The sequence below is a fragment of the Anolis carolinensis genome, chromosome 3 (genome assembly GCF_035594765.1).
Source record: "Anolis carolinensis isolate JA03-04 chromosome 3, rAnoCar3.1.pri, whole genome shotgun sequence".
Lineage (NCBI taxonomy): Eukaryota > Metazoa > Chordata > Lepidosauria > Squamata > Dactyloidae > Anolis > Anolis carolinensis.
In genome coordinates this window covers 205,386,031-205,407,828 of record NC_085843.1, presented here as the reverse complement: position 1 = coordinate 205,407,828, position 21,798 = coordinate 205,386,031, and the positions used below count along the sequence as shown (strand labels likewise).

At 41.4% G+C, this 21,798-nt stretch overlaps 1 protein-coding gene across 5 annotated transcripts in view; it reads right to left on the bottom strand.

Annotated features, from left to right (window-relative positions):
• kndc1 (kinase non-catalytic C-lobe domain containing 1) overlaps positions 1-15,986 on the bottom strand; it is a 119,547-nt gene extending 103,561 nt beyond the window's left edge. For 2 of the 5 annotated variants that reach the window (XR_010004591.1, XR_010004590.1), the window contains exons 1-2: positions 15,675-15,986; positions 10,271-10,469 (exon numbers count right to left, since the gene is read on the bottom strand). Coding sequence is in view for 3 of the 5 variants with exons in the window: in XM_062976125.1 (XP_062832195.1) it covers positions 10,271-10,469; positions 15,675-15,761 (286 nt within the window). In the remaining 2 variants the exon portion in view is untranslated. The remainder of the gene's footprint in view (positions 1-10,270; positions 10,470-15,674) is intronic. The other 3 variants (XM_062976125.1, XM_008116744.3, XM_062976126.1) reach the window with 3 other exon arrangements.
• Positions 15,987-21,798: the final 5,812 nt, after the last annotated feature.

Sequence of the window (21,798 nt, the reverse complement as noted above, 5' to 3'; positions counted from 1 at the left end):
CCCAATACTCGGAGTACTTCTTTGGCAAGGTGATAATGGGCTCGGTGTCTGTGGCATGGCAGACCTTGGCTACGAGGCAATGGTTTTGGCAGTACCTTGAAGCAAACTGCAGTTCTCTGTTGGACCAGGAGATGCTTGGGTCGTGAAGTGTCAGCCATGGAATCCCCAAAATCACAGGGAAATGGGGAACCTCAGTAACAAAGAAGGAAATCTCTTCCATATGTTCCCTTATCCACATCCTGGTGGGTTCCGACCACTGGCTTACGGGGCCCGTCTTGAGAGGGCGGCCATCGATGGCTTGTACCACACGGGCATTCTTGAAGTCATGATATTGTAATCCCAGAGAGTCGGCATACTCTCTATCAATGAAATTGTTGGTAGCTCCTGAGTCTATCATGGCATGGATCATGACGGGTCCCTTTTTTGCTGACCATAAGGTGACCACTAGAAGGAACAGGACCCCGGTTGGCGGCTCTTGAATGGGTTTCTTGACCGGGTTGGCGAGCCTCTCTACGCCCGGTCGTTGGCTTCCCCCGCCGGCTGTGTGCCAGCCGCCTCAGACGCCTTCGTCTCCGTGGAGGACGCCGCCGCAAGACGGGCGGCGGGCTTCCCTTTGGCTGGGCACTCTCTGGCGAAGTGGCCCCCATTCCCGCAATACCAACAGAGATTTAGGCGTTGGCGGCGGGCCTTCTCGGCGGCATCTAATCTGGGACGCACATTGCCCAACTGCATCGGCACCTCCTCGCTCCCTCTGGGGTATGGGGATGGTGGTGGGGGTCTCCACACTGGACGCGGCTGAACGCTGGCGGGAGCGGGGGGTTTTGCCCCAGCTCTACCGCTCTGGCCTCGTACCCACTGTTTCCTGTTGGCAATCATGACTTCAGCCCGCAAACATTGATCGATGAGTGCTTCAAGCGTTTGGGGAGGATCCACCTTGGAGATTTCCTCCAGCATTTCAATGTTGAGACCCTCCCGAAATTGTCCTCTGAGGGCAACATCGTTCCAGCCGGTGTTGTGGGCCAGCACTCGGAACTCGGCTATGTACTGAGACATGGGTCTGTCTCCTTGGAAGAGGCGGCGGAGTTTGTGCCCGGCTGCCTCCAAATTGTCCTCGATTCCCCAGGTCGCCTTAAGGTGGTCCAAGAAATGTTGCGCTGACCTTAGATGTGGGGAGGCTTGGTCGAACAGAGCCGTCGCCCAGTTAGCCGCTGGCCCGTCTAGGAGACTGTAAATCCACGCCACCTTGATGTCTTCCTGGGGAAACTCGGCATCACGGGCCTCTAGATAAGCTTGGCATTGGCGACGGAAAACATGAACCTTAGAAGCTTCTCCAGTAAACTTGGTTGGCAACGCCATGGCCGGAAGACGGATTCCGCGTTCCTTCAAACCCTTTATTTCCCCATCCTGTACATTGAGCTTATCACGGATTCGGTCCACCTCATCCTTGTCGATGGTGTAGGTAATCGGCTGGCCGCCCGGCACGGTTCCGGTAGACATTCTGGCCTTGGTTAATTGGTGCTTATGGGTGGCGGAGTCAAACTGTCACGACCCAGGCTACAGAGCACCAATAACCATACGCAGAGGCCAGATTCTATCTAATATCTTTATTAAGGAAATATATAAAGTTAGTAAAAGCAAATGTAAAAGTTAGTCCAGAAGCAGACCTTTCAGGAAAGGTCAAAATTAGTCCAAAGAAACAATGTCCAATATGAAATATTAAGGTCCAAAGTTGTAATCCAATAACCGAAACACTCACTTTGCCAGGCAAAGTGAGGGGAGATGACAAGGTCCTTTAGTCCATGAACTTGAGCAAGGCTAGGAAATAACTTGATACTTGAAACAAGGCTTGAATCGTGGAACAAGGTAACGAGGAACAAGAACAAGGTAACGAGGAATAACTTGGTAAAATCCGTGAAACAAGGCAAGGTTTAGTCCTGGGAAACAAGGCAAGGTCCGTAGGTAAACAAAGGCTGGGAAACAGGAGCGAAGGCTGGAAACAAGGACAAGGCTTGAGCAGGAACGAGGCTTGAAACGGAACGCGCTGTCCAGACACAACTCGCTCCGGAGGCTGACGAATTGACTCCGCGAAGTTACAACGCGGGTAAAACACCTATATCGAGTCTAACTTTCCCGCCGAAGCAGTTCTCTGGGAACCAGAAACGAAAGCTAAACTCTGAGACCAGATGTTTGACTCCTTAAAGATTCTCACGAAAAGCAGGCTTAATTGGGTACATTCTTAGCTGCTATTCTAGCACTCCTGCGCGAAGCTGCTTCCAAACCCCTCTGTTGTTTACAAAACTCATGGCGAGAGAACACGGGAGATGTAGGCTCAGGGTTTGTTTGACATACTTCTGGGACACAACTTTCTTGCAGGTGCAAGGTTCCCAGATCTGCCTGGGAAAGATCTGGCTGAGAAGATTCCAGTTCTGACTGGGAAGGTAAAAAACCCAAGTTTTCTTCTTCATCAGGCATTACAATGTCATGAGCAGGACTACAAGGCCCATGAGTCATCACACACAGTGACAACAACAATCCTAATTAATTTGACTATCCCATCAGTCAAAAGCAGGCCCACATTGCCCATTGAAATACAGGTAAGTTTATGCTGGTTAAAATTCTTCTTCATTTTAAATTTTGTATTGTTCTTTCATGTTTTTTACACTACAAATAAGATATGTGCAGTATGCATAGGAATTCGTTCATGTTTTTTCAAGCTATAGTACAGCCCCCAAACAGTCTGAGGGACAATGAACTGGCCCTTTAATTAAAATATTTGAGGACCCTTGCCTTATACACTATACAGTAACAGTGTTACGATTCAGTTTTAACTGTCATGGGTACATCATGATAGAAAATTCTAAATATTGTACTAAGATGCAAATCCCCGAATTCCATATGATGTAATCCTGAGTTAAAATGGAATTTTATTGCTATAGTTCTCTAATGTGAAAAGGCCACTGATTTGAAGGATTTCCAAAGGGTTGAAGAGGAGACTGGAAAATGTGGTTGGAAGGGATGAATTATCTTCCTCCTGGTTCACTTGTTGAAGCTGCTTCATCATTGTAATAGCTAAACTGAACCTAACTTCATAAAATAGTATGTTAGTGCAATTTGCTACATCCTTTAGAGGATGTAGCTTTATACTGTCATAACATATGCAACTACAAGGTGCTAAATTTGGTATGGCTTCCTCCCCCCCCCCCCAAAAAAATCAAATACTCAAAAATATTTAAGAACAAATGATGATGAAATAATTAAAACAATGTGAAAAAAAATCAAAACAGCTAAAAGAACCAGTTTACAGAGCAAAACATCATAACTAAAGGTTTCCACCAAAAAGCAGAGAAAAATAAGGACCAATCTAAAGGTAACACTAAGGACCTCATCACATTGGGACCTCCAATCCGTAAGGTAGCGGGAGGATTCGCCACGGATCACAGCGAATCCGGTGTGGGGCATGGGGAACCCATGACCATGCCCTGAATTGCCCCTCACTCTATCTCATGGGATGAAGTGTTGCCGCCCGGCTTCCCCCTGTTGTTGTCTATGCAACACGGAAAGCGTCCCATATTGCCAGCACTGCTTCCTGCTGAAAGTAGATGAACATCATGTGATGGAATCCAGCCTGAAGAGAAATACAAGCATTGTAGGTAGTAAAGGTAAAGGTTTTTTCCCTGACATTAAGTCTAGTTGTGTCCGACTCTGGGGGTTGGGGCTCATCTCCATTTCTAAGCCGAAGAGCCGGTGTTGTCCACAGACACCTCCAAGGTCATAACTACATGGAGTGCTGTTACCTTCCTGCTGGAGCGGTACCTATTGTTCTGCTCACATTTACATGTTTTGGAACTGCTAGGTTGGCAGAAGCTGAGGCTAACAGTGGGAGCTTACCCTGCTCCCTGGATTCAAACCACTGCACTTTTGGTCAGCAAGTTCAGCAGCTCAGTGGTTTAACCTGCTGCGTCACTGAGGGCTCCTACAAGCATTGTAGGACAGGCAATTTTGCCTGTCTGATAAAGTGGTAAATCAGGACAAGCAATGTAGGTGGACTGGACACATCAGCCACTCTCACCAGAGACCTTAGACTGGAGTCACAAATCTTCCCATTGTATTTCTTGCAACAACAAAAAAAACTCCATTTGCTTCAAAATGCCTGCAAACACATTTGTGGGTGTGTTTTAACAGCAGGGAGAGACTTGAGGTCACATCCAATTCATAAACATTGCTTCTCCTGGCCCTAAAATGTTATAGGTGGAGCCAAAATTTGGCATAAATGCTCACACACCTCCTACCTTCAGTACTTCTGAAAACAGACATTCTTTTTCATAAACTCATTATGAACAAAACTCCAAAACATAAGGAAAAGGTTCTTGCGACCCTCTGTGAGAGAATCATGTTCACATTGGAGATAAGATACCACCTACATCATAGCAAATTTTCCAAGAACTGCCTCAAAAATTATGATATAACAGTGCCCTAGATGAGAGGGAGAAAATCTTAAGAAAAATCTGTTCAGGAAAGCAGATCTGAAACTGTAAGCCTGAGGCAAGAAAGAAAGGTAATTCCCAGGAATACTGCTACCAGCATGGAAAAATGTTTCCCTCTGAACATTTTTAAGAAGTCAGAACAAAAAAAAATCCAAAGTGTACAGTTAGTAGGCACCTCCTACATATTTCCCCATCCCATGATGTTTCTGCATTCTTTATTTGCAATTAGATATTTGATCAGTACAAGAAGCACAAACATGATTCAAAATGGCTTTCATTTGTGTCCTCTCAATATTTTAACATAACTATTATTATCATAATGCAACACTTGCTATGCAATCCTGGCTTAGATAAAGGGCACCAAAGTATCCATTGGCAGCAAACAGGTCTGAATTAAAAAGGGAACATTCTCAGTGACTGATACTGAATATTTTCAGCCAAGGATGGGGAGATATTTTAAGCATTATAATTAAAATAGGATGAATAGTATGAAACAGTATATTCTGCAACTCAGGACTATTATGTTATCAAGAGGCTAGAACAAGAATGAAATTGATGGTTCCTGTTCTATTTTAAATAATATGAAGGATAGTTCAATGAAGAGATCTTCAATATTCTTTCAGATTTATTAGTACAGTATGACCCGCAAAGACACAGGTTTCATTTACCCATGTCTGCCAAAATGTGTCCTCTCTAGGCATTTTTGATATCCTCCAAAATATCCTATGGTATGCTTTTGCCAGAGGTTGATAATACAGCTCCGCTGGAGAACTTAGCAATATCTAGAAATATATCCTCTCTAGGTATTTCCTAGTTCCTTCAGCATTATTCTATTGTGTCCTTCTCCTGGATGTTGTTCACTCAGTAAGGTTCACTATATGCAGTTTCATATTTCTAAACAAAATCATGCAATATATTCCCAAGATATGTGGGTCATGTTACATAACATAAAATACATACAAACACACATTAATGCAATATTATCCATAGAGTCTATTTTCCACAGATTTAAGTAACTTTATCAGACCTTGATGAAAGCACACAAATATGCTCTCAATGGGCTTCTAGAATGATTGTTAAAAGATTCCAGTTTTTTAAAGTAGGGAATATAATAACTGTTCTAAAGCTTGCTGATGATCTCAGGGACTACAGCACCAGGACTCATTTGTACAATTTGTTTAGCATCATTTCCCCTTGACTAGAAACAAGTGCTTCAGATGGTCATGTACCAAAATATTTCAAAATAAAAATAGAGAAGTCTAGTTATATATAAGGTTCCTTTGAACCTAAAGCTATAGGACAGCTCTCTCTGCATAGCAGCAAAGCTCCATGAAGCTTGCTGAAGGCAAAGACAGAAAAAGCCCACTAAGCCAATTTTACAATACTAGCATCAAAGCAAAACACCTTGGGAGAACCTGGTATTACTATGAGTTCCTTTAAAAATAGGCTTATTTCATTATTGAAGAATCAAGTACTGAAAAGCTATGGCCAAAGTGTCCAATTATTTTCAACTACAAAAGTACTGAACTATCCAGTCTATCATCTTCACACCAGTCATGTATATCCACTTCTGGCAATATCTCCCTATGCAAAAAGTGTGCGGAGCCACTAGTATTTCTAGTATCTCTCTCCCTATTGCTCAGAGCAGCAGCAAATGTGACATTTAAGTCAGATTTTGTCTCTTTACAGTAGGGATAGGGAAAATGCAGCCAACAGACTTCATAATGCCATTTTGAAACCTCTGAAACACCCTACCCCCCCCCCCCACCCCCCGGCCAACAACCCCCATCCTAGCACATTTTCCTGATCCTTTTGGCCAAACATGGTTAAACTGTCACCAAAACAGTTTGATCTCCACAGTTCCTTCAAGCTTTTGATGTCTGAAAAAATTTCTGAAAATTAATTTTACTGGATTGGGAGTGGATTGGAAGTGACAGTGTAGCCCCCATGGGGACTGGGTGGAGTTGTACCTCTCCTGTACAACCGATGATACGATTCTATATACATCCTATATATGTAGGATTGTACAATGCTTTATGTAGTTGTCTAGTGTTTTGAGTGTTCTCTTGAGAAATGAAATATTCAAAGAACACCACTTATTATTTTAATTTAAAAAGTCAATATTTAAATCAATTCGCTTAATTGTTTAATCAATCTAAGTTTACAGCTAACGATTAGCTTGCTACTGGCAGTAAAATGATGGATCTACCTACAATTGGGAAGTACTGTGTGGCGGTAAAAGAGAACAGGAAAAAAATACTTCATTTTTGGCAACCAACCAAAAGTTGTTCAATTATGTGTAAATGGACATATTAAACACAGCTCATTAGACTGAGTTTATGTAGATTATTAGAGTAACCTTGGGAAGTATAAAACTGAACTTAATGAAAAAATTGCTATTTTGTGTTGTTTGTAAAAAATATGAGGTACAAGTTTAGAAGTTAACAAAATAGATGGGAATTGTCAAAGGCTAACTACATATCTTCAGAATTGAGCACTTCTGTCACACAGAGAGAATATCCAAGTAACTTAAAAATGGATCATTTGAAGCCATCTATCATCTTTGAGTCTGCAGGATCTTGACTATGAGAGAAATCAAAACACCATGCTAGACAACAATTCAGCATTGCAAAAAAAAATTCCAGGCTTTTGTTAGACTGTGCGCTCTCTTAAGACCAGTTAAAAATATTCGTTTCAGCCTCCATTTTTGATCAATAGCTTTTTATAGTCTCAAAACACAGGGAAACCGCAGTCATGGAAACAAGACAATTTCAAAGCATAGTTTATGAAACTGGCTTAATTCGACTAACGATTATCAGCTCTTACCAAGTTCAAAGTCTGGATAACAGACCAAACCATGATTAATAAAAATGGAAACAGAATTTTCTCCTCACTATGACAGAGAAAAGAATAAATGCATGTGAACTCAAGAGAGAGGCTTCTTCTTGTAATGCCCCCATCAAATGTACACCATCACACTTCGGAGATGATGCTAAAAGATAGGGGTGTGCACAATGCCCCAAAACTGCACTGTTTTCAGTTCCATTTCCCCCCTCCCGGTTCTGTTTTCTGGGAAATTCCCAAAATCGGGAGGAAGTGCCGTTTTAGTTCCAGTAAGATTTGGTCCATTGGCACCCATAGGGAAACTTTAGAGGCTCATTTCTCTATTATTTTTAGGCCTATCTGGATGATATTTGCTTCACTTGTAGGCCACATTTATAACTGCAAGCCTACCAAGTTCAAGAATGTTTCACCAATCCACTGATTATGGGGATATTTTTAAAGTTTGTGAGACCACTCACATGCTGCAGCCTCCACCTTCAGGTAGGGTGTTGCTCAACTCCATTGCCCCTATTAGCCAAGAAATCTGGATGCTTGTGATCCATTCTGGTTAAGGTTTAACTGGGTCTGCTTGGTTTGTTTTCAGTAATCCAGCTGCCAGATCACTGAATTTTCCCAAATCACCAAAAGGAATTCTGCACACCCCTACTAGAAGATAATGAATCCATGAAGAACTAATAAATATTCTTTGAAATGCCATACTGGTGAAAACAATGCCCGACTAAAGGCATAACCACAGATTAGTTGCACACTTTAAGATGATGCTAAATGAGCATTTAGACTGAAATAAATTAAACAGACAAGCCACCCCTGAAAAAGTTTTTTTTTTGATCACTTAAAATTGCAGCTATCTTTCAGAATGTACTGCATGTGCATATTTCCTCATACAGTTCATCTAAGCATTTACTAAGAGTAGTACACAAGATCCCTGTGAAAGGGGTTGTTTTTTAAAGCTGACATACCACCTCTCTAGGAATGTCTACACTACTCTATGGCCACCTGTGCTAGAAGTTGAGCACAGAATTAGGAGGACCTAGAGATTCCCAGAGAGATGTTCTTTCGAGAAATCTCTAGTTCCTTCAAAATGGTTTTATGGTCACTGTTGGCCACAGAGTCACACTAAAGGACCTTGAGATGCCCAGAGAGAACATTTTAACTAAAGATGAGAATAATCAAATCAGCAAAACTAAACATGGATGGCCACCTAGGGTTGCCAGACTCACAACATAACCCTGTATGTGTACACTGAGAATTAAGTCTCCTTCCTTACCTCCAGTTAAGAGCATATACTATTATATCTGCCGCCACAGAACAAAGGCAACCAAATGTTGAATGAAAGATTTGATATCTTTTCCACTCTCTCCCCAACGCAGGGCCTTTCCAGACAGGCCAAAGTTATGAGAGGAACTGGGATTTAAAATTCCCAATTCCTCCTGGGATTTAGACCAGGCAGCAATCTCAAATCCCACAATTTTGGTGAAGGGTGGTGGTGACTAGATGCTCTCCTGGGTCAAGAGATCAATCTGGGAGGGCATTTAGACCGGCTCCAACTGCCTTTTGTCACTCTTGAATGTGCCGTAGAGATCTGGCTCCAATCTAAGGCCTCTCGGATGAAGCTCCTGATGCATCAAAATGACATATCAGGAGCTTTGGAGAGGGGAAAGCTTCTGATGCATCATTTTGATACATCAGGAGCTTTTTCCAAGAGGCCCAAGGATGAAAGCAGACCTCTCTAGTAAATTTAAGGGGGAAATGGGGGGCTGGAAGGGGATCGTGGCAGTGCCATCCTGGTTCTTCTGTATCTTAGAACCTAAAGAACCATGATGGCAATGGGGATTGGCTCTTAGGATCGCAGAAGGCAATCTAGAGAGTCAATCCCCACAGGCCCAACACCTGAAAAAAATGGAACTTATTGAAAGGTCTGATCTTTTCAGGTGTTTTTTTTTAATCCATGGGTTGACTTCATGACTTGAAAATATTGGGGGGGGGGGGGGGAATCCCAAAAGCAAACCATGGTTTTGCTATTTTATACAAAAGGACACAATTTTAGTATGTCATCGCATATAATAGGACTTGAACATCAATGGAATTTAGTATGCACAAAGCTGGTCCTGAAACCAAATCCCAGTGGATACCAAGGACTCACAAAATGTCCACTTTCAGTTCTGGCAACCTTTAATAAGTGTTCCAGTTCTCTTGTTTATTTTCAGCTTCCTGCATTATAATATTTAGCTCAGACCACATATCCAATTGACCCAATCATCTAAACAACAACACTACTACTACTACTACTACTACTACTACCACCACCACTTGTTACTGTTTTTACTATTATCATTACAACGATGATTATTATTTCTTACCACCTCTCCCCATGGATCAATTTAGCATACACATTTGAAGGATAGGGATAAAGTATCGATTAACAGAAATAAATAAACAGACAGCTGCTCACTATAGGAAAAGGGCATCAAGTACCTTCTATTGGCTTCAATCTACTGTGTGTTCAGTTACTCATGCTATCTATCATCAACAAGGTCAGTTATCATTTCCTTCTCAACTTTTCTGTAGTGCAAACATAATTTTACACAATCTGATTTTCTACTAGAGTCAGAATCTCTCGTGCTTAAGATTCCTTCAGAGAAGTGTATGACAGTATAAACAATACAGTGCTGTTCCTTTAGATAAAAAATTGCATCCAAAATGTTTTAAATCCAAAATAAAAGACCCTTTATTTCATGCTTTAACAACTAATTGAACATACTGTGTTAATGGATATAACCTAATTTAGGTTGACGTGGGCCAGCATTAATCCCTGCATTAAGAAATTACCGTTTCCAAACTAATTAATCCACACAGACGGGGCGAGTATAACATCATTCCACTTCTCCTCAGTGAGAATTTTTGTACTTTTCAACAAATTGCCTGAAAGCATCAATACTTACCACTGATATCTTCCATGAAGCATACATTGCCATTGGTGTTAAAAGCCAAGGTGTCAGGAGTAATGCAAAGTGTCTGGAATATTGGAGCATGGGAAATGCTTTTCAAAGACTTGCTGCACTCGAGGCAAATAGCCCAGATTTCATCCTCAGTAAGACAACTATCCTGGAGTGACAAAACATCAGCCAGAGACACATTCTCCTGCCAAGACACGAATTCATATATTATTCCACATTTCATGACAATACGTATAGCCAGTTGTGTCAAACATAATCTATAATATCCAAACCAACACATTTTAATGGTTTTGATGGATTTCAACTGTGAATTATTTGGTGCTAGATGTGTTTAATGCTATTTTAATTTTGGCATATTTATATATTTTAAATTGTACACAAATGCTTTTATATCTAGCCACTTTGAATCCACATTGGGGAGATAAAGTGGGGTATTAATAAATATAATAATAATAACAATAATAATAATTTCCAGCACATTCAAAACCTTCTAGTATAAAAGATTTGAAAGACGCACATATTGCACATTAAACTATTAAGATAACTTATGATTATGTATCACTTCCTGATTCTGGATCCTAATTACAGATTGGGGTTTTCTTTTCTGAAATATTAGGAACCAGAATTTTGGATTTTAGTGTATTATTTGGCATTTACATAATGAGTTGTCATGGAGATGGGTCCCAAGCCTAAACACAAAATTCATTTATGTTTCATAAATCTTGTGGGCTGGGCTTAGCACAGCAGGCTAAACTGCTGTGCTGCAGAAAATTTTGCCAATTGAAAGGTCAGCAGTTCGAGCCCGGGTCAGGGTGAGCACCTGTCATCAGCCCTAGCGCACCTGCCCACTTAGCAGATCGAAAGCAGAAATGAGAGTAGATAAATAGGTACTGCTTTTAGTGGGGAGGTAATAAAATGTGCCCTTAAGGACATCAGTTGGGAGGACGAGACGACAAAAAGCTCTTCAGCATGGAAGATGGAGTGATCGCACCCAGTGTGGCCGGAGTTGATCACAGCCTCCAAGTTGTCAAAAATAAGATGGGAAATGCCTTTACCTCTGTTTGTGTATGGTATATTCTTTTTAATTGTATAATGGCATTGAATGCTTGCCATATGTATGTTCTGTAATCTGCCCTGAGTCCCCTTGGGGAGATAGAGCGGAATATAAATAAAGTATATGATATACATCTTAAATATATAGCCTAAAATGCTTTTATAAACAATTTTTTTCATGAAACACATTTTATGCACATTGAACCATCAGAAAGCAAAGATGACACTATCTCAGCCACTTATGTGTTCAATTCAGATTTTTGAGTATTTCAGCTTTTGGAATTCCAGATAAGGGATACTCAACCTGTACAACTTTTCTCCAAGTTAGAAACTGCAACTGTCTCCAAGCTTCAAAATATATTCTATGTAAAACAGTTCTATGTTATAATTGCTTCCTAAATGCTATATGGTTTGTGGGATGTAGATCTCCAATTCAGGAAAATCATGTAATTCCATCTCTTTCCAGATGTGACTAACAAGAAATGTAATTGAACTTCTGGGAAGCACAATGAGGTGGCTACAGTATCTTATTTTGGATTCCTTGAAAAAGTTGCAAGAATTTCTCATAGGATTTCCTGCCTCAGGTACCAAACTAACTAGAGTGACCTTGGATACTAGGTCTCTTGAGTTAGGAGAGAGCTGTCATTTCTTGTTCTGCCTCAGTAACCAGCTCTAATTAGAGTACAGAATTAAAATACAATCCCCAAAGGAATTCTTTACCCATAGATGATACAAAATTAAAATGAGACACATTTGTAAACATGATTGTTGTGGTTGAATGCTTTCACGTCATTTCTGACGTATGGTGATCCTAGGGTGAACCTATCATGGGGTTTTCTTTTTATTTATTCAGAGTAGGTTTGCCTTTGCCTTCCTCTGAGGCTGGAAGGCCATGAATTGCCTAAGGTCATACAGTAGGCTAAACAGGGACTCCAACCTTGGTCCCTGGAATATATAGTCCAACATGTAAATAACTAAATTATGTTGGCACCTTATAAACATGTTAACATTGCACAACTTTTTCTAAGGGTCCAAAATTATGGTTGAAACACTCCCAATTAACACTATCCATACAATTCGGTTCATTAAGATGTTTTTTGATTGGGGCAAATTATTATTTTAAACATACCCAGTAACAATAATGACACCACACTTTTTAGTGAAACTCTAGAGTTAATAGCTGAGGTCCTAAGTCTCAAATTGCCCCAAAAAACCCCACCCAAAAACTAAACCCAAAGCAAACCATTGATCCACAGCAAAGTCATTTTATCTATTCCCACCTCTATTACTGTGAAACCAAAATGATCCTATACTGAGTGGAAACACAGAAAAACAAAACAGTATTAGTAGCACTGTCAGTGTTAGCTGCCAAGATAGTGCTATAAGACATGAAGACATATGACTTTGGCCACATCTATGGTGAGACACATGGAGTTAACCATGCATTCATTCTGATCAAAAATAGGAATTCTGACAAAATGACATGTATTGACACATTTCTGGATTCTGTGTTAACCTGTTTTATGTCCACACAATTCTACAGAGGCTGGATGGCCATCTGTCAGGGTACTTTGAATGTGATTTTCCTGCTTCTTAGCAGGGGGTTGGACTGGATGGCCCGTGAGTTCTCTTCCAACTCTATGATTCTATGATTTTATGATACACTATTGTACTGCTCAGTCCTGGAAGGACAGGCCAAGATGGTATCATTGGGGAACACCTGCTCAACCTCATGGCCGTTGTCCTGTGGGGTCCCACAGGATTCTGTGGGGTCCTTCAAGTTGTTCAACATTTATATGAAGCTGCTGGGAGTGATCATCCAGCGTTTTGGAGTTAGGTGCCACCAGTATGCAGATGACATCCAACTGTACTATCCTTTCCACTAAAAGCCAAGGAAGCAGCCCATATCCTGAACTGGTGGCTGTCAGCTATTGTGGACTGCATGATGATGAACAAATTGAAATTGAATCCAAACAAGACAGAGCTCCTCCTGGTCAGTCATAAGGCAGATTGGAGTATAGGGTGGCAACCTGTGCTGGGTGGGGTCAAACTCCCCCTGAAGACACAGGTCTGCAGTCTTAGGGTCCTCCTGGATTCACCACTCTGTCTGGAGGCCCAGATCTCAGTGGTGGCCAGGAGGGCCTTTGAACAATTAAAACTTATGCACCACATGCGACTGTACATTGAGAAGCCAGACTTGGCCATGGTGGTCCATGCCTTAGTTACATCCCATTTAGACTACTGTAATGGGCTCTATGTGGGGCTGCCCTCAAAAAGTGCCTGGAAACTACAACTAGTTCAGAGATCTGCAGCCAGGTTATTGACAGGTGCTGCACCCAGGGAGCATACCACCACCCTGTTACAGCACCTAAACTGGCTGCCAATATATTTCAAAGTCTTATTCAAGGTGCTGGTCTGTCACTGCCTCCACGTTTTTCCCCCTCTATTTGCCAGTTTTCAATCAGTCTGGTTGCCATAATCTTGGTTTTCTTGATGTTTAACTGCAACCAAGATTTTGCACTTTCTTCTTTCAGCTTGGTGATAAGGCTCCTCAGCTCCTCCTCACTTTCAGCCATCAGAGTGGTATCATCTGCATACCTAAGGTTGTTAATGTTTGTTCTGGCAATTTTAACTCCAGCCTTGGATTTACCCCACACATTGCATAATGTGTTCTGCATATAAGTTGAATAGGTAGGGTGAGAGCATATAGCCCTGCCATACTCCTTTCCCAATCTTGAATCAGTCTGTTGTTCCGTGGTCTGTTCTGACTGTTGCTACTTGGTTGTTATACAGATTTCTCAGGAGACAGAGGAGGTGACTTGGTATCTCTACACCACCAAGAACTTGCCACAATTTATTATGATCCACACAGTCAAAGGCTTTAGAATAGCCAATAAAAAAGAAATAGATGTTTTTCTGAAACTCCCTGCCTTCCTCCATTATCTAGCGGATATTGACAATTTGGTCTCTCGTTTCTTTGCCTTTTCTAAACCCAGCTTGTACATCTGGCAACTCTCGCTCCATGTATTGTCGGAACCTACCTTGCAGGAGGATCTTGAACATTACCTTGCTGGCATGTGAAATAAGTGCCACTGTACAAACGTTTGAGCATTCTTTAGTATTTCCTTTTTTAATATGGAGATATAAATGGATCTTTTCCCCCAATCTGTCAGGGAATGTAATTTGTTTCCAATTCCAGACAGCGGGTAAACTGGCTGAGATTTCTGGAAGTTGAACACCAAAACACTTGCAGGTCTGAAGTTTGCCCATGCCTGGCTGTATATACAGTCACACACACATAGAGTCTCACTTATCCAACATAAACAGGCCGGCAGAATGTTGGATAAGTGAAAATGTTGGATAATAAGAAGGGCTTAAGGAAAAGCCTATTGAATGTCAAATTACGTACATTGTGATTTTTACAAAGTAAGTACCAAAACATCATTTTTACAACAAACAGACCGAAAAGGCCTTTCAATACATGGTAATGTTATGTAGTAATTACAGTAGAGTCTCACTTATCCAACACTCGCTTATCCAACGTTCTGGATTATCCAACACATTTTTGTAGTCAACATTTTCAATACATCGTGATATTTTGGTGCTAAATTCGTAAATACAGTAATTACTACTTAGCATTATTACATATTGAACTACTTTTTCTGTCAAATTTGTTGTATAACACGATGCTTAGGTGCTTAATTTGTAAAATCATAACCTAATTTGATGTTTAATAGGCTTTTCCTTAATCCCTCATTATCCAACATATTCGCTTATCCAACGTTATGCTGGCCCGTTTATGTTGGATAAGTGAGACTCTACTGTACCATAGTTACGAATTTAGCACCAAAACATGGTAGTCAATGAAAACATTGACTACAAAAACTACAGTAAAAGGCAGACTGTGTTGGATAATACAGAATGTTGGATAAGTGAAGGTTGGCTAAGCGAGACTCTACTGTATATTGAAACACAGAGTGAAACCAAGGCAACACAGCTCCCTCCTCCTGATGGAAGTTCAACATTAGTCAAGGGGAAGAAAAAAGTTTAGTCAAGAAAAGCCTCCAACACAGCTGAATCCACATTGAACTGGATTATATGGCAATGTGGACTCAGGGCCCTTCCAGACAGGCCCTATGTCCCAGGTTTTCTGTTTATCTTAGATTATCTGACAGTGGGGCCTCATATAACCCAGTTTAAAGGAGAACACCTGGAATCAGGGCCTGTCTGGAAGGCCCCCAGATAACCCAGATCAAAATATTGTGGATTATCTGTCTTGATATTCTGGGTTATACAGCTGTGTGGAAGGGCTCCCAGTTACTAGGCGAGGGCTCACCTCCTCCTCGGAAAGCGCGGGCAGGGCTTCGAAGTCACCACAGCCGTCCACTTGCTGCTCCTTGTCAAACTTTTCCATTGTTTCCATTAGAAACTGAGGGAGAGAAGGGAGAAAGGGGTAGGCCTCGCCCTCCTCCTGCTGGGGTGCATCTCTTCGGGCGGAACCCTTCGCCAATTCGGAGGCTCTCGTTGCCTTCCTGCTTCAGTCTTTTGCTTGCTCTCAGCGCCTTCTTCGCCTGAGCCAAAGGCGTTTTGCTCCATGGCAACAGACGCGCCTCGCTTCGGACATCCCGGAGCCGCCCAAACGCCTCAGCCAAAGCTGTGGGAGGAGACGGCCCGCCTTCCCCCAGGAGAAAGCGTTGGCTGCAAGTTTCAGTAAGGAGCGAGATAATATACACACACCCCGAGGGAGCTGGCCTTGAGCCCTGCATTAGAGGTTTCCACTGCAGGCGACTCTGTGGCAGCCAGAAACTACGAAAAGTCCCCTTAATGTGTTGTCGAAGGCTTCCATGGCCGGGTTGCTGTGAGTTTTCCGGGCTGTATGGCCATGTTCCAGAAGCATTCTCTCCTGACATTTCGCCCACATCGATAGCAGGCATCCTCAGAGGTTGTGAGGTATATTGGAGGTTTATAAATCAGTGGAAGGTCCAGGGTGGGAGAAAGAACTCTTGTCTGTTAGAGGCAAGCGTGAATGTTGCAATTAATCACCCTGATTAGCATTGAAAAGCCTTGCAGCTTCAAGGCCTGGCTGATTCCTGCCTTTGTTGGGGGTTAGACTACACAGAGAAGCCACTGAAACCCACAAGCGTGTGCACAATTTCAACAGAAAGAAGGAAACCATAAAAAGGAACAAAATCTGACGACCGGTATTTTTAAAACTCTAAAATCACACTCTGAAAACAGGGGAAATCCAGACATGTAACAATCAGGGCCAGCTAACACCTACCAACAAAGGAGATTCCACTTGAACTTTAGGATGAACTTCCTCACTGTGAGAGCTGTTCAGCAGTGGAACTCTCTGCCCCGGAGTGTGGTGGAGGCTCCTTCTTTGGAGGCTTTTAAGCAGAGCCTGGATGGCCATCTGTCGGGGGTGCTTTGAATGAGATTTTCCTGCTTCTTGCAGGGGGTTGGACTGGAAGGCCTGTGAGGTCTCTTCCTTCCAACTCTATGATTCTATGATTCCCCCAGGCAGGAATCAGCCAGGCCTTGAAGCTGAAGGCTTTTCAATGTTAAACAAGGTGATTAATTGCAGCATTCATGCTTGCCTCCAGCAGACAAGAGTTCTTTCTCCCACCCTGGACCTTCCACAGATATATAAACCTCCCTTGCTCAGTTTCCAATATACCTCACTACCTCACAACCCTAACAATATCCCAGAATACTTGTAAGGTATGTAAACAAACACAATATAGTCTATGCAAAAGGAGAACTGCAATGACCATATAGCATATAGGTAAAGGTAAAGGTTTCCCCCTGACATTAAGTCCAGTTGTGTCCAACTCGGGGTTGGTGCTCATCTTAATTTCTAAGCCAAAGAGCCACCGTGGCTCCTGCTGAGACTGAAGGGCTAGATGAGGTTTTTGTAATGGGAGAGTCAGCGGATTCCTTTATTTTAGCTACAATATTGTAGTATGTTTTGGTATGAGATGAAGTCCAAAAGGAGGTCAATATGAATGACCACACTGGGCGATACCAATCCTAGCGATGCTATTGAGAATACTGAAGGAACGATGGACACGATGTCATATTGATTTCCCAATCCACCTGGGAGAAATATTTGAAGGAAGCAGGACAGTTGCATAGTAAAACTGTTGTCCAAAACCTCCTTGTCTCAGGCTTGTCAGTATTGCAGAAATGAAACAACAGCTTGGAAACATTTTGGATTACAGTTTCCAGAATTTATAGCTAACATGGCCACTGGGCATTGAACATTTTTAAGGATTGTTGCCCAGTGAGGTAATTTTTTCAAGCTGTAGATAAAATATGAGCAACGCCCTTCCGCCCCCATTCTCACTCCAGCCTCATCTGCTGCACTATTGACACATCACGAAAAGCTCTTAACAGCCTGCTAGAAACAGCACTCATTCATTTACTTGGCAACAACCTGTCCTCAATTGGTTTTAATGCCAAGGGAATGGTTGTTCTTTTCCTTAAATATATAATAGGAAAACAAATTACTGCTGCCAGCAGTTCCAACACAGCCCACTGAAGATAGTTGATCATGTAAAACCCAACAGTGCTGGGAGTGGTGCCTTGGCATTTATATAAGCTTGTTACCATAAAATGAATTAATGGAGTTTGGTAGTAAAGGGTTTAAAATGGGAGTGAGAGAGATTGTCCAATCTTCTAGTTCTTGTTTGACTACAACTCCCAGCATTCTGCCACGAGGGCTACTGGAATATGCAGTCCAATGACATCTGGATACAAAGTTTCAACCCCATTTTAAGGGATATTAGACAGAGAATAAGTCTGCTAATGGCTGCACGTCATGATGTTTATATATTACTAGCTTTGCCCAGCCACGCGTTGCTGTGGCTTATGGGAATCATTTATTGGCCAGGTGGAATAGCAGTGAATAGCCTTGCAGCCTCAAAGCCTGGCTGTTTTCTGGAGTAGCTGGAGTAGCACCCTCAATCAAAGAGCCGCTTGGAAGCCTGGCTACTTCCTTCGTAGGGGAATCACTGTTTGGCCGGATTAAATTGCACTGAATAGTCTTGCAGCTTAAAAGCCTGGCCGCTTTCTACATAGGGCATCCTTGCTAGGCCAGGTTGAATGGGACGGAGTAGTCTCGTGGCTCCAAAGCCAGGGGGTTTTTCACCTAGGAGAAATCTTGGTTGTCCAGGTTGAATAGCACTGAATAGCCTTGCTGCTTGCAAGCCTGGCCTCTTTCTACCTTGCGGAATCCTTGGTTGGCCAGGTTGAATAGCAATTAATAGTCTTGGTGTGGAAGGTATGAATGCTGAAATAATAATAATAATAATAATAATAATAATTATTATTATTATTATTATTATTATTTTATTTTTATACCCCACCCCATCTCCCCGAAGGGACTTGGGGTGGCTTACATGGGGCAAAGCCCAGGCAGAAGACAATATAAAACACTATCAACAATAAAACATAGTATATTTATATAATATACTATGATAAAATCCTGTGTGGCTCCAAAAAAGAACTGGACCCAAGAAAGTGCAAGTAGTGACAGTTACAATCAGGGAGAGGTAGATACCAGAACTATTGTTCCCATTAAAGTGCTGGGGGAAGGTGTACACAAGGAAACTACGGCCACATTGATTAGCATTTAATGGCCTTGCAGCCTCAAAGCCTGTCTGCTTCCTGCCTGGGGGCATCCTTTGTTGGGAGGTGTTAGCTGGCCATGATTGTTTCCTTTCTGGAATTCCAAATTTCCCTGCTTTCAGAGCATTGCTCTGAATTACTGTCTTTTGTGGGCAAATTTGGTGTGATTGGGTTCAGTGGTATTGTTGTTTATTCCATAGTAAAACGCCACATTACATTCCTTGTCCGGCATTTCATAATTTGAAATACTCCAAAATCATCCACAAGAGGTGCTTGGATAGGTACACCTTTACTTTCTGATGGTACACAAACTTGGTTTCATTTTCAGAATCATTAAAAATATTCTATAAAATTACCTTCATGTCATATATATCTTTATATGAAACATAAATGAATTTTATGTTTAGATTTGGTTCCCATCTCTCAAATATATCATTATGTATGTATATGCAAATACAGATATTTCATAATATAAAAAAGATCTGAAATCCAATACATTTATGGACCCAAGCATTTTGGATACGGGATATTCAACCTGTTCTATTAGGAGCCCCCGGTGGCACAAGTGGGTTAAACCCTTGTGCCGGCAGGACTGCTGAATTGAAGGTTGGGTTGCCGACCTGAAGATTGCTGGTTCAAATCCAACCCAGGGAGAGTGTGGATGAGCTCCCTCTATCAGCTCCAGCTCCATGTGGGGACATGGGAGAAGTCTCCCACGAGGATGGTAAAACATCTGGGCATCCCCTAGGCAAGATCCTTGCAGACAGCCAATTCTCTCATATCAAAAGTGAATTGTAGTTTCTCAAGTTGCTCCTGACATGAAAAAAACCTATCCTATTGTCATGTCTTGCTTGTGATTATCTCATTGGCCAATATGGGACCAGAATCTTGGACTGAAAAGCACCTTTTTATCCAATAGGACTGTTCTGATGATATTGCATTCTTTTGGAAAATGGCAAGATTCTTTTGGAAAAACACCTTTTGGAGATCATAACTTTTTAGAAAAGCATGACCAAAAACCCTTTAGAGTAGAATCTTCTCTTGTGGTATATAACCAGATATAATTATGCAAGGCAATGGTTTCCGGTGTTAGACTGAAACACCTGTTATCGCTGATCTGTTAGGAAAACAGAGATTTGCCAACGCATAAAACAGCAGAGCTTTAGAAGTGTTTTTCAATGCCCAAAATATATACTCTCCTATAATACAACATTTTTTTATATAATGTACTCAAGAGACCAAAATGAAGTAAACTTTGATAAAATAAGATATTTGATTTATTCACAACATTTATGTGTTCAGCATACACAGGTACAAAACTTATCAGTCCAGTTTCAGATATGTTTGAGATAATTCTCTGTGCCATCTGGCCAGGGCATCTCTCTTATAGCAAAACAGCTATCAACAGGTCACATAGTCAAAAGGGGGGGGGGGGGAGAGAGAGAGAGAGAGAGAGAGAGAATGGAGAGAGAGAGAGAGAGAGAGAGAGAGAGAGAGAGAGAGCATGTGGTCTGCAGCTCCTTTTATAACTTCTCAGGAACCATAGAGTAAAGGAAGCTGCATACCACAACATATATACAAACAGTAAGCAATCATCATCATCTTTATTTGTATCCCATCACCATCTCCCCGGAGGAACTCAGGGCGGCTCACAGGACACACTCAATAGTGCAACACAATACAAATACAGTAAAATACATAGAGGTAAAATTAATAACAATATAACTAACCCCATTATACAGCAATAAAACCCAACAAGATAAAAGCAATAGGATTATAGATAAACAGATTACTAGAGAAGGTTTGATGAATGTTGTCATTTCCAACACATTCCTACTTTCTTATATTTGTACATGTAAAGAAAAAATTCCATTTCCCATTCAGATATTTAATTCCCGGAGACCCATGGAATGACAGCTAACGTCAACAAAGCATATTTTAATCACATATGAACAATGTACCCCTAAAAGCAAAAACTGGAACAGATATCAGAACCCACTATGAAAATCAGAAAGAACAGGAACAAAATCTGGGACTTTTCAACAAGTCAGGATACGCCTTATAGTACATTTTGGGCACATTACAACTGAGTGTGAAAGAATACACATTTGTTACACTATAATCAGAAGTGTACTCTCTTTTTAAGAGCTTTGTTTACTGACAGCTTGCCTGAAGCTTTTCATTTTAATTTAGATTGGGTAAAACCACAAGAAACAGAGGGGTGCCCTAAAAATAATCATTTCATACAAACAGCCAGTTTCACTTGTTTAACTTTTATTATAAAGGGTTTTTTTAACAACTCTTCTGTCAATGTTATCTCTGTCCATAAAACAAAATCTCTGTTTCTTCTCCTAGCAGCAATTGCATCATTATTTAAGCAGGGTAAAAGGAATCCAGCAATAGCTGACTTAAGCTCTGTGCGAAACAGCTGTGGGGAAGGAAGAAAATAAATATCTTGTTTTACTGTTAACTTCCTGCCATTAAACAGACACTACACTCACAAGACACATAGCTAAAGATGCTGTAGTTGAAAAAAAATCCCTCTGGTATTATGATATGGAACATTATGTTACATCCTGGACATCTAACAACCATATGAAGATTTCTGGAAATCACAACGAACATGTACATGAAGACTATATAAGTATATATAGTCAACAATGCATCATATAGTTGTTTCTCCCTAGAATTCTGCTACCTGTATAAGCAATAATGTATGCAGCAGCTTTGCAAACATTAAAACACACACACACACACACACACACGAATGTGGGATGGCTGTCATCCTTGAAGACAGAAAGGCATGAGACCTCTATGATAAGGAGAAA